General features: G+C 47.0%; 1 protein-coding gene across 2 annotated transcripts in view; it reads right to left on the bottom strand.

The window, feature by feature from the left end:
• GABBR2 (gamma-aminobutyric acid type B receptor subunit 2) overlaps positions 1 to 13,807 on the bottom strand; it is a 280,913-nt gene that overhangs the window by 234,185 nt on the left and 32,921 nt on the right. For both annotated transcript variants that reach the window (XM_021710138.1, XM_008053452.1), the window contains exon 2: positions 10,070 to 10,240. In XM_021710138.1, the coding sequence (XP_021565813.1) occupies positions 10,070 to 10,240 (171 nt within the window). The remainder of the gene's footprint in view (positions 1 to 10,069; positions 10,241 to 13,807) is intronic.

The raw sequence follows: 13,807 nt of genomic DNA on the forward strand, positions 1-13,807 counted from the left end.
GAAAATAATAAAAATTAGATACAGACTCCCATGGCAAAAATTCCAAGGAACGGTGAGGAGAGGTCCCCCTGAGACATGGGTTGGCTGGTTTACATAATCACCTCCTGCGTCTGTGGTGGGGTGGGGCTGGATACTAGCCCCGGTCTCCTATCTTCTCCACGGGCAGGCACAAACTGGCTTTATGTCTACACCTGCCATCTCTTGGCTGTGAGACTGTGGCAGGTACTTAATCTTCCGTGAGTGAGTCCACTCTATCAAAGGGAGATGCTGGATGATTGAAAGTAACCACCCGACACACAGTAGGTACTTAATGAAGGGCAGAAGATGACGTTATAATCACATTTTTCTATTCCAAAGGTCCAGGTGCAGCAGTTGCTTCACAGGGATGGAGTCATGTCCGACTGTACAGGTGGCACTCGGAAGTGTCTCTGATGACGGCACTGAGGTCACCGCGGATGGCCAGTTTTGCTCAGAGATCTGCAGGCTCTCCTGTGGGCTGTCTCAAAGAAAGTAGGATCACTTCCTCTTCCCTGTGTTCTGGGATCCAAGTAGACTGGGAGGAAGTATCTTTATCTAATACTGCATGCCCTCTTGAGCAGACAGTGTGATATTCACCCCACCCTGCAGGAGTCCAGTGCTGGCACCGCAGGACCACAGCCAGCCACCCTAGCCTCTCTGAGCAGGATCCGAGTAGAAGGAGGAGGAGGACGCCACTCTGAGGACCTGGTGTGGGGTGTTAGGGAAGCACCATCCACCAGATCCCACAGTCTTCCTTCTGCACCACTGATGGGCCAGCCATCTCCTCCCTGTTCCAGAGTGGAGGGAGTGGCCCATGTCCCAAGGGTGGAAGCTCTGAGTCAGACCAAGGCATTGAGTTTGGAAGTCTGCTTTGTTCTCAGCAGGCCTAGCCACAGCAGCCAGCCACCCCTGGGCAAAAAGTCCTGGCTGTGCTCCCAGATGTGCATACATGGCCACCGAGATGGCAGGAGCACTGTAAACTGGAGACTCTGGCAGGTGATGATTCTCAACCAGGTGGGATCTTCTCACTCTGCAAGGATGGGCAGGGCAGAGAACCTGCCAGTGGGCTGTACTTTCCCCTGGGAGCACTCACATTACAGAACAAGTATTGCTTGAGTCCCAGGGGCTGCCCCCACAGAGACTCAGCAGGAGGCTGAAGGTCTGTGGGGCCATTTCTTGAGCTTGGTCAACAAGTCTTTCCCACTGAATATCTGCTTTAGATTGGAGCTTCAAGGATAAGCCTATTGCCAGTCTCAGCCCCATCCCTCGCCCACTCTCATAAGTTAAATGAACAGGTGGCTAAGTGGTCTTCATCCATCCCAGTGGTCCCAAACTTCAGTCCTTCCTGCACCTATTAGAGGCCGTTTCACCGAGTCTGGGCACCACCTATATAAACACTGACTTAGTATTTTCCTTTAGACTGTCTCGTTTTTTAAACAGGGATTCCATCCTAAGCAATAGCATTCATGAAGTGCAGTTCTGATGGGCTAGTCATAATTTCATTTTTTGCTAGCATATAATAACAGAAATACAAAACTATTAAAACTGTACAAAAATCATGTCACATATTCAAACCACACTCTGGGCACTAATGGTCCTATACCCCTTTCCCCCTCCAAAAGAAAAAAAATGCCAAAGAGGTTGCCACAGTTACCTGAATATGGACAGGACCGATAAGAAGCTGTTCCTGCTGGCTGACCCACAGGCCTGGGTCAGAGCTTGAGGTAAGAGCACAGAGAAGGAGAGGATGCTTGCTTGGGCAGGCAGCCAAGTCACCTAAAAGCATTAGCAACTTCTTCAGATAAAAGTTGGGCCAAGAGGTGCGGTGCTAGTGCCATTAGGATTAGAATCTGATCTGCTGGAGTCCCCTCCTGTCTGCTAATGATAAAAGATCTGTGGATACGCTGGCAGCCCAGACGATCCTGCAACCAAGGAGGGACCCCAAGGACAGAGCTCCGAGGTGGCTCAGCCCTCCTGGCGCGGCTGGCCCTCTCCTCCTATAAAGTGGGCTTAGGAGTGCAGTGGTCTCACCCGAGGGCTGCCCACTCCTCCAGTGCAGTGCTTCTCAAACTGTAGCTGCATCTGGATCAGACTGCTGAGTCCACCCCAGAATGTCTGATTTGCTGGGTCTGGGATGGAGCCCACATGATGCAGCCTGATGCTGCAGCCCAGGGACCACACTTTGAGAACCACTGCAAAGACAGGCTTGCCTGATTCTGAAGAGAGAGGATTCGGAAATGTTGACAACTCAGAATGAGCCTCCCAGGAAGACAAGTCAGGATAAATAACAGACAACACGACAGCATGTACATTCGCAACGCCCAAAACCAACGTCATCCATAAGCAACCATGTGGCAGGCTCCTAGGCGCTGCTGGCTGGCCCAGAACTTTCCACTGAGATCTCCAGAGGAATTTCCACCAACAAACAACGTCACATCCAAAAAAGACTTCAAGTTAAGAAAGGATGGTAGGACCTGCGAGGAGTTCTGTGGGAGTCAGACATACTGACTTTGCCAGCTCCTCCGCCCTTCTTCCCCATGGGCCTGGTGACTCGGGGAGAAGGCAGCTGGGAGAGGAAGGGGTTGGCACAAGCCTGGACGCTGGGGCTGGGGTTTCTCTGCACCCTTCCCGCCCTCACCTCATCATCCCAGGCACAGGCAGACACAGGGCAACAGAGGGAACATAACCGCATTGGTTCCCCAGAATCTGGCCTCATGGATAGAGAGTCATTCGTTGAAATCCTTATTAAACACACACACACCAGGCAGCACGCAGGGTGACAGGAAATAGAGATCAGCTGTGGCTCTTGTCCACAGGGACTCTCTAGTCCAGTGGCAATGGGTGAGAGATGAGGAAGCAGATGGCATCTTGTGCAGCATTATGCTAAGAGCTGGTTCGTGGAGAGACCCAGGGGGAAGGAGCACAGAGGCACACACCTGATCCAGCCGAGGAGAAAGGCTGAGCCAGGTGCGGGGAGGATGTTCCTGCTGAAAGAGAAGCCAGCATGGAGGTGGCTGGATGGAAGGGGCAGACAGGGAAGTGACTGGAGGTGAGACAGAGAAGGAGGCTTCAGGGGACTGTGAAGGCTCTCTGGAGCTGCACTAAGGAGCTCACTCCTGCTCAGAGCAGCAGGGAAGGGCTTATGACTCTAAGAAAGGTAGCTCCTGGATTTAATGCAAGCACGGGGTCTCCCTACCCTCCCTGCAGGAATGTCTCCTGGGCTACCTCTCTGGATCAGTAAGCAGTAACTTTGGAGGAGTTGACCAGAGACCCCTTTGGTGGGGTAGATGGCAACTTGGCAAGAGTGGAAGGTTTCAAAGGGCCAGGCGGGGCACTGGAAGGCCTGAAAGGGCAGATGCTTTGAAGAGGAAGCTCTACAGATGGTGACCTTTTGGTGTTGGGCAGATCAAGGGCCTCCGTGGGTCATGCTCCTTGAGGGAGGCCACCGGTATGGAAAGGTCAGCTCCAGAAGCCCCGAGATCACTGAGGACCAGCGGGAGGGAGTCTTGGGGCCTGTTTGGAGGGAGAGGGAGGAAGGGTGGTGGTGTTCATGGCAGGCACAGACACTCAGTCACGTGGCAGGGCTCCTGAATGGGGGCTAGCCATGGGACAAGAAGCCAGATGCTAGGCAGTAACAAAAATAATGGCTACCCCTTACATGGGACTTAGGATGAGCCAGGCACTTTTTCTAGTGCTTTAAGTATCCGAACATACTTAATCCCTCCAGTTGTCCTAAGAGGTAGGTAGGTACAACTATTATCCCCATACTCAAAATGAGAAAAATGAGATTGCCAAGAAGTGTGACAAGATGTTCCACATCCTATGCCATCAGGGAAATGCAAATTGAAACAACAACAAGATGCCACTGCATACCTATCAGAATGGCCAGACTCCAGAACACTGACAACCCAAATGCTGGCAAGAGTGAGGGTAACAGGAACTCTTGTTCACTGCCACAGAGAATGTGAAATGGTGCAGCCACTGTGGAAGACAACTTGGTGTTTTCTTTCGACACTAAACATCGTCTAACCATGTGAACCAGCAGTGCAGCTGAAATCTTATGTCCCACGCCAACTTGCATACAGGTGTTTATAGCAGCTTTATTCATAATTGCCAAAACTTGAAAGCCACCAAGATGTCCTCTGGTAGATAAGTGGATAAATAAACTGTTACACTGAGACAGTGAAATACAACTGACTCTCCATCTCCACGGGTTCCATATCTGGGGATTCAACCAACCGTGGATGGAAACTATTCCTCCCCCCAAAACACAACAAAAAAATAACATCAGAACAGTAAAAAGTAATACAAATGAAAAATCAAGATGTAGTACAACTATTGACATAGCATTTACATTTTATTAGGTAGTGTTAGTGATCTAGAGGTTATGTAAAGTATATGGGAGGGTGTTTGTAGGTTATATGAACATACTACCGCATTTTATAGCAGGGACTTGGGCACCTTCAGATTGGTATCTGCAGGGGTCCTGGAACCAACCCTTCCTTGGTACTGAGGGACAACTGTATTACTCAACGTTAAAAAGAAACAAGCTAGCAAGCCTTAAAAAGACATGGGAAAAGAAGGGAAGAAAGCCAATGTGAAAAGGTTACATTCTGTGTGGTTCTAAATAAACAACATGATGGAAAAGGCAAAACTATGGAGAACAGTAAAAAGACAGGATTTCTAGGCAGTGAAAATACTCTACAGGACACTATAATGGTGAACACATGTCATTAGGCATTTATCCAAAACCATGGAGTGGACCCCACCAAGAGTGAACGCTAACATGGACTCTGGGTGATTATGAAGTGTCAGTGCAAGTGCATCAGTTGTAGCAAATGCACCTCTATGGTGGGGATGTGGATAATGGGGGAGGCTGTGGGGGGGTGGGGAAGGGAGTATCTGGGAGATCTCTATACTTGTCTCTCAATTTTGCCAGGAACCTAAAACTCCTCTAAAAATAGTCTTCTAGAAAACCAAAAACAACACAGAGCTACAAAGGGGCTAAGTAATTAATTCTTAAGGTCATGTCCTGGGAGCAGCAGGTTTAGGGTCAATGGCCAGATCTCCAGAAGCTCTCAGCGTAGAGTCCAAAATTCTCTGAGCTAGGAGAGGTCTTAGAGGTCAGCTGGCGCAACTCCCTTATCCTACAGAAGGGGAAATGGAGGCCCAGAGAGAGAGAGCAATTTGTCTTAGAGCACTTAAGCACTTAGCCGGCTAGTTGCATCATAGAATTGAGAGCCACAGGGATAACTTGGTGAGGATGGTTGAGTCAATCTTAAGACCTGGAACTGGGGAGAAGTCCCAAATGCCCCTGCTGTCCTCTGCTGTCCTCCTGGGCAGTCTCTGCTGGCGACCTTCATCTCACCACCTCCCTCCTGGGCCTGCAGTGCCTGTCACTCAGCACTCTGGCCTCTCATCTTCTTGCCCCTAATTCCAAAGACCTGTACCTCCACGCTGTGTTAGCTCCTTTCACCCAGCCGGGGCATCCCTTCTCTAACTCTGTCCACAGCCTCCCATACCTCTAGCCCCACACCCTACCCCCACAATCTGCAGAGACTTCCAGGCCCACACATATTTCCTCTAGGCCCCTGGGCCACCTGCCTGCCCACCCCTCTCCATCCCAGACCTCGTGGACCATCCTCTCAGGAGGAGTGTCCACTCTTCATAACAGGCCTAAAGCTATCTTCCACCTGACAGGCCCTATCTCTGGATCAGGCCTTTCTCCATCTTCTCCATCTTGCTCCTCAGTCACCAAGCCTGCTACAGGCCACCAGGTAGACCAAAGCTGCCAGGTAGACTGGGGCTACTCGAAGCTCATGAACTCACACCACAAGAGGGCATCATTTCCACTCTGAGCTCCTGATTCGAGTCAATTAAGCTGGACAGGAATTCTCAGTGCTGGTTGCAAGCCAAAGTCCCCTGGGGAGCTTGGAAAGGCTCTAACACCAGGGTCATCTAATGTGATTGCACTGGAGTGCCCTGGGCATCAGGATTTTTAGAGCTTCCCAGAAGAAGGTGCTCTATCATACAGGGGAATACTACTCAGCAGTATAAAGAAACAAACTACTGGTACATGCCACAACATGGATGAACCTCAGAAACACCGTGCTAAGTGAAAGAAGCCAGGCACAAAAGACTTTGTGTTATATAATTCCATTTATATGAAATTCCCAGAAAAGGCAAAACTATTCCTGGGGCTGGGGGAGTAGGACTGACTACAAATGGGCACAAGGGAGTTTTTGGAGTGATGAAGAATGTTCTAAAACTGGATTTGTGGCGATGGTTATACAAACATGCAAATCTATAAAAAATAATTGAACTGTACACTAGAAATGTATGAACTGTATGGTATGTAAATTATATTTCAAAAAGGCTATTCAAAGTGAAGAAAATGAAAAGCCAAAAAAAATCTGACTTAGGGAATTTACATTTTATTTGTGTTTACAACTTCCCAGATAAAAATTCCCCTGTTCTAGTGGGCAGCCAGAGTTGAGAACCCAGGGCAGGAAGCCTGGCACTCCCTTTTCCCCCACCCCAGGGCCATGTCACTCATCTCCAGTCCTGCAATAGCACAGGCCCATCCCAGGCTGTGGCACACAGGAGGCCACACTGTTATTTCTCGAGGGAATGGAAACGCATTCCCAGGGTTTGCCCCAGAAGTTCCTGGCACAAAGAATGGCCATTTAGTGAGCACCTGCTAGGAAGAGGTCTTCCACTATGTTCCAAACCTCTCATCTCCCAGTGCCTGCAAGGAGAGATTAATATCCCCATTTTACACAAGGGTATCCAGGCCTAGAGTCTTGCAGCCATTGCTTGGCAAAGCCGGGCTTAAAAACCAGCCTGGCTGGTACCAAGTCCCTCTTTCTTCTTTCATTTCATTTAAGTATTTGATCCCGAGAGGGCACGGCTGGGAAAAGTTAATATTTTCTGCTACCAATTCCCTCCACGGAAGCTTGGCTGTCCCTGCAGCAACTCTAGACCTGATACATCGAAGAGTCAGCAAGGTCAAGTAAATTGCCTGGGGTCACAGAGTCATTGCTTGGCAAAACTGGGCCTAGAGATTGGCACGTCTCAAGTCTTGAGCAGCCTCTGGGTCACCATGTGCTGGCCTTGAATCTCAGGGGTTGGAGAGTCACAGGAGCTGTTGGTCGCAAGATAGGATGACCCTCAGATGACGATCCCTGCCATTGTCCCAATGCCACAGTCCCAAGACCCCTCCACTGTCCCCTCCAACTTTAGGATTGCTTTCACTTGACATTCCTTCCAGAGCACCAATCCGGAACAGAAGTGTTTGACGCTGCTGATCGACCAGTTTCATAAAAGGAATCCAGTTTCCTCTGCACTCATGAAAAGCTGTTAGCCCCTGGCGAGTTTCCAGGGCCTGCACTCCAGCGATGCAGCCCAGACATCGACAGAGGGATGCCAAAGCCCTTGGGCACAGAGAGGAGTCAGCTGGGCTGAGTGATTTAAATCAAGAGGGGTCCTTGCCAGCAATACCACCAAGCAACATCCTGTCCTCGGGAAAAGAGGTTTCCCACTGAGATGCCCCGAAACCCCGGCTGGGGGCCCTAACACAGCTGTGCAGGGATGGAGATGTGATTCCAAGCTGCCAAAACCGAATCCCAGTGAGGACAGCATAACAGAGAAAACACTGACCAATAGTCCGGAGGATCAGGCTTCCAGCCGTGGCTGGGCTCTTTATTAGCATGTGCCCTGGGACAAGAAGCCACCCACCCTCTGAAAGGCTCAGTTTCCTCTTCTGAAAAATGGGAGCCATCACCCTCCCTATGGGATGACTGGTTATGAGAGTATTTGGAAATCTATAGAATACCGACCAGTGTCAGGGTTGATAACCTACCCTCTTTTGACCAAGTCTGGTAGGAATTTCATACCTCTACAAGCTATGGACAAATAGTTTCCATGTGACTTCAGAAAGTTAGAGATGAAAAGAAGGAGTAATGGGAAATCTGAACTGGATGCCAGGAGCCCAGAATTCAGTTCTGAGTTTTCTGTGAACAATCTTTCATGACTTCAGAGGTGCTGAAGAGGCTGCACCCTGAACTTTGTCCCTTCCCCTCGCGTGGCCTCAGTCTCCCCTTCTACAAAATGAAGAGATTGGGTGAGGTGTGTCTAAGGACCCTTCAGTCTATGACAGCCAACGATGCTCTTAGGCAAAAGCAGGTCCCTCCAAAGTGCAGCGGGGTCTGGTGTTACTGGAGCCATGGGACAGGCCCTCCCTCTCCTCCACCATCAACCTGCATCATATTCATTTTAGAACATTTATCGCTGCTCTAGAAAGGGCAGCCTTCCAGCAAAGGCCTCTTCAGTGTTTGGCAATGAGTCAATCCCGCTTAAGGTCAAGTTCCCTTTGTGCCTCCACCTAGGGGCTGAGAAACAGAGCAGTGGGAAGATGAGAAGCAGTCTTGCCTGCTTGCCTTATTTGGATAACCATAGACTTCTGCTGTTCAAGCACCTCCAAAAACATCCCTCTCTGCATGAATTTTACAGTTTACAAAGCTCTTTCAAATCTCTTACGCATTGGATTTTGGCAAAAACCCTGCAGGGAGGCATGCAAGGGGTTATTGTGCCAATTTTACAGAGAAGCTCAAAGAAGCGAGGTGATTTCTCCAAGGTCACCCAGCCAGTGCATGAAGTGGTCTCTCCTTTCCATGGAAGAGACGGGGGCAAGAAGCTCAGAAAGGTAAGTGCAGAGTTGCAGTGGACACCAAGTCTGGGAACTCCTGGCCCTACCATGCCCCCATCTTTCTTGATATCCTTGCCTAGCCTTTTCCCCTTCCTAGATTGGCAGAGGACAAGCATCCTCCCCAGCTCTCCTGCTGAGGTCTGCCTGGACACCTGACTCACATGTGGAAATTCCCCACAGGGCTCAAGTCTGCTTCTCTTGGACTGCAGAGCACGCCTGGCTTGTCTTGTGTTTTTTTGAGGTTCCGAGTAGCAGGAGCACATGTGGGAACAGCCAGGAAAGTGGGAGGTAGGAAGCAAAAGAGGTAAAAGACAAGAGACCATTTCGCACTCATCTGAATGGAGAGAATTTGTTTTAAAATGTGCTAGTATCCCCTATTAGTCAGAAAGTGTGGAATGGGAATTTTCAAACTCTGTTGGTGGGACTAGAAATTGAAACAGTTTTTTTGGAAGTCAGTTCCTCTCAAAATTTTCAGTAGTCTAGTAATTCCACTTCTAGATGTCTACCGCCAAGATACACACCTAGGGACAGAGGTGTGGATTGGGAAATTAAAAAACTGTAGACATCCCTAGGGGACTGGTTCAGTAAGTTACAATATACCCATTTGACAGAACATGTCTCATGAAAACACAAGGTCCATCAAGGCCTCTAAGATCTGCTATAAAGTGAAAAAAGCAAAATATAGAGTATGAAGTAACTTGGGTTTAAAACCAATGCACTGAAAACTCAACAGAACACTCAACTAAAAGCAGGAGTTAACTTTCAGAGAGAAAGTGGGAATTAGAGGCATTGAGACAAAGCAACACTTTTACTGTTTTACTATATGTATTTTGGCACTTTGTTTTTGCAGCAAAACACACACACACACACACACACACAATTTTAAAAACTCCACCATTGTATTAATGTGTGTTTGTAAGCCATTAAAAACAAACCAAAAACCCCCCAAAATCCATCCAAGGTAACACTGGAGTCTTCTGTCCAAACCAGCCCTTCCCCCAAACTCTCCTCACAGAACACCTCTTGATGGCAATTTATGATTTTAGATGGTCACGACAAAGACAACAAACCCACAGTGTCACTGAGGGCATGAGCCACACAATGGAGCTGAAAAAACAGTGAAAGGGAAGGTTCACCTCGAGCCATCTAGGACAGCAGTCTTTACCAGGGCCACGCACAAAGTTCTCAGCCAGCAGCTCTGTCTCGTTGATGGTCAGGCAGCTTTGATCAAGCGTGCCTAAAAGCCCTGTGATATCACCCACCCTGATTAAGCCATATTGCCCCTGGCTGGCAGATGACAGCAGCAGCAGTAAGGGAGACAGCGTCCACGCATGTGGGGCCTACCTCAGAGAACCTCTGAACGTCTTGCGTCAGCGTGCCCACGCGCTTCCACTGGTAGTGCTTGAGCAGCTTCAGGATGGCTGGGTTCACTGCGTTATCTGATGGGACAGTCCGAAAGAAATAAGGGTATTTTTTCTTATCAGCTAGAACAGGCGTGGTTGCAGCAAAGGAAAGCTGAAAAACAAAAAAGAGAACATTTTTCATTGGTGAGCCGTGCAGCTGTGACCTAGCAACTTTCCCAGGAATAGAGATCTTTGGCTTTGACTTAGGGCACAGACACCTGGGGCAATTTTTTCTTCCTTTTTTCTCTTCCTTCCTTCCTTTCCCCCCTCCATCCCTCTGACCCTCCCTCCCTCCGTCCCTCCCTCCTTCCCTCTCTCTCTTTCTTTCTTTTTTTTTTTTGGGTTGAGGTCTCACTCTGTAACCCAGGCTGGAGTGCAGTGGCATGATCATGACTCACAGCAGCCTCGATCTGAGTAGCTGGGGCTACAGATGCGTACCACCATGCCTGGCTAATTTAAAATTTTTTTTTGTAGAGATGAGGTCTCAAACTCCTAGGCTCAAGCAATTCTCCTGCCTTGGCCTCCCAAAGTGTTGGGCCCGTGCCTGGCTGCAAGATATTTTAAAAACCTTTTTATTGTAAAAGTAACACATTATAATAGAAGAGAAGGTTCAAAATGCGAAATAAGGAGAAAGAAGGAAAAAATTAACCAATGATCTACCCTCCCTATAGAACCATCCTTAATGTTATAGTCTATTTCCTTCCAGCTCTTTCTCTATGCAGTGATTGGATTTTTAAAAAAAGATCCTTGAAATCATTCTATATACATAATTGGACTATTTTTCTCCACTTATTATCCTACAAGCATTTAACTATTCTGTTAAAAACACCTTGTAAACATTTTAATAGCTGCAAAATATTCTAGCATATGAACATACTATAATTTACTGAATCATGTCTATTTTGGGGACATTTAAATTATTCCTAATTTGTCATTATTGCCATATTATTCTACAGGCATCTTTGTGCATAGCATTTTTTTTCCCATATTTCAGAACATCTCCATAGGATAGAGTCTGTGATATAAAATTTCCCAGATAAAGGATATGAATGTTTAAAGGTTTAAAAGGATTGTTATCAATTTGCATATCTACTAGCCAGATATGATTAGAAGTCCAATTTCACCACATTCTTGTCAACAGAAGGAATAAAACCCTTTTTCTATCTAATTTAATAATGACATCATTTTTAAAAAACTGAACCCTATTGCGTGCATACAATAATGCAATAGATATACAAAATGTTGACTCTTCTACCCTGTGGAAATGAACTGGTAGTATGTCCTATTTTAGGAATTGCTTTTTTCGTGTGCTTGGTTTATTTTTTGAGTGGTATTCTAATGCTTTCCTTATGGAATGTAATGACGAGTTTTTATGTGTATAGCATTCAAACTCAGGCTATTAAAGTTGCTGCAAATATCTCAGTTTATGCTTGTCTTTACATTTTGTGTGTATGTGTGCTTAAATTTACACTCAGTCAAAAAATCTGTCCATCTTTCTCTTTATTATTTCTTCTTTTTTCTTTTAAGTGCCAGTAAGTTGTTAAATTGGATATTAATTATCTGTCCTACAAGGCCCAGCTTAAATGTCACCTCTTCTATAACATTTCCTCTGATCTTTGTTCTCCTCTCCTTCAGCCTCATCCACAGAAGATAGCTATCAAACTTTTTGATCTTTGCAGTGTGATGGTGTAAGATGGTATTTTGTTGTAGTTCTTTTTTTTTTTTTTTCTTGAATTGGAGTCTTACTCTGTCGCCCAGACTGGAGTGTAGTGGCCGCTCCTGGCCACCGCAGCCTCTACCTGCTGGGCTCCGGCGATCTTTCCGCCTCAGCCTTCCAAGTAGCTGGAACTACAGGCGCCCGCTACCACACCCAGCTAATTTTTGGATTTATTGTAGAGATGAGGTCTCACCTGCCCAGGCGGGTCTTGAACCTGCGGGCTCAGGCAATCTGCTCACCTCAACCTCCCAAGGCGCAGGCTTACAGACTGAGCCACCGAGCCCAGCTTTGTTGTAGTTCTAATTTGCATTTATTTTAGTGCGAGTTTTTTTTTTTTTTTTTGAGACAGGGTCTCGCTATGTTACCCAAGATAGTCTTGACCCCTGGCCTCAAGCGATCCTCCTCTTCTGCCTCAGCCTTCCAAGTCACTGGGATTATAGGCTCAGCTATCTTCCTGTTTGTTTAAGAGCAATTGATAGTTCCTTTCTGGAAACTGTTCACATTCATTGTCCATTTTCCAATTTGATCCTTAATCTTCCTTAGCAGTTTGCAGAAGTAATCTTTTTTCTAACTTTAATTTTTTATTTTAAAGATGCAGAGTTCAATTCAGGGTTAGGTATACAAATGTTCATTATGCAGGTACCCTTGTTGATGAGGTGTGCCCCCCTCAAAGTGATCTTCTAGACAAGAAAATTAGCCCTTTGTTATAGAAGTTGCTGATTTATCTCCCAGTTTGTATTTTGTCTTTTGATGCTTGCAGTGTTTTTTGCCGTGTGTATGTGTGTGTTTAATGTGGTTGAATTTATCAATTTTTTTCTTTTATAATTTCAGGTTTTGTGTCATATTTAGAAGACTTTTCTTACTCTGAGATTATACAAGAATTTCCTCACGGTTTCTTCTAATCTGTCTGTCTTTTCTTCCTCCCACCCTCCTTCTCCTTTCCTCCCTTCCTTGTTTTGTTTCATTTAAATCTTTGATTCAAAGAGGACACGGTGAAAGCAAACTCAATCTTTGCTGCCACCAGCTATTTCCCCAAACCCTTGCTTGTCCCAGTGGCAGCTCTGGGACAGTGGATTCGATACATCCCAGGGTTTAATTTCAGCATCGAAGGAAATAACATCCTGACACTCTTGGAACCCAGCTGAAAATGTCTTGCTGCTTCTTCTGTCACCTTAGGAAGCACTTTTCCCTCCATGACTTGGGGGGCAGTAGGGCTCCTTTCCCCTGCTCTCCGTCAAAGGGTAGACAGCCACTACCTAGGATCACTGGATCGCCTCTCTGTTGGAGCTCACTACATAATAGCCCTTCTGCCATTATCTGAGGCTAGACAGCACCTGTAGAAACTGGCTTCTGACCAGGTATGGTGGCTCATGCTTGTAATCCCAACTCTTTGGGAAGCCAAGACAGGAGGATCGCTTGAGGCCAGGAGTTTGACACCAGCCTAGGCAATATAGCAAGACCACTGTCTCTACAAAAAACACAAAAATAGCTGAGTGCGGTGGCCTGCACCTGTAGTCCCAGCTACTCGGGAGGCTTAGCAGGATTGTTTGAGGTCAGGGGTTCAAGGCTGTAGTGAGTCACAATTGTACCACTATGTTCCAGCCTAGGTGACAGAGCAAGACCTTGCTGGAAGGAAGGAAGGAGGGAAGGAAGAAAGGAAGGGAGGAAGGAAGGAAGGGGAGGAGAATAAAAGAAACCAATTTCTAAGATTCTTACTGAGACAGGAACACCCCAAGACGGGTAAAGGTCAAAGGTAGAATGACTGTTCAAAAGATTCTGGGTAGAATCAGACCAATGGGAAGAATCTACAGAGATGAAAATTTCAGCTGGACACATTGAGAAACATTCACATTCAGAGCAGTCCAGCAATGGAAAGCCTGCCGTTAGAAGTAGTGAGATACCTGTGTTTGGCGGTATGCAAAGAGAGGCCAGACCACAACCTAGTGAGAACAGAGGGGCTTC

Source organism: Carlito syrichta, unplaced genomic scaffold, assembly GCF_000164805.1.
Source record: "Carlito syrichta isolate Samal-C Ts95f unplaced genomic scaffold, Tarsius_syrichta-2.0.1 Scaffold288168, whole genome shotgun sequence".
Lineage (NCBI taxonomy): Eukaryota > Metazoa > Chordata > Mammalia > Primates > Tarsiidae > Carlito > Carlito syrichta.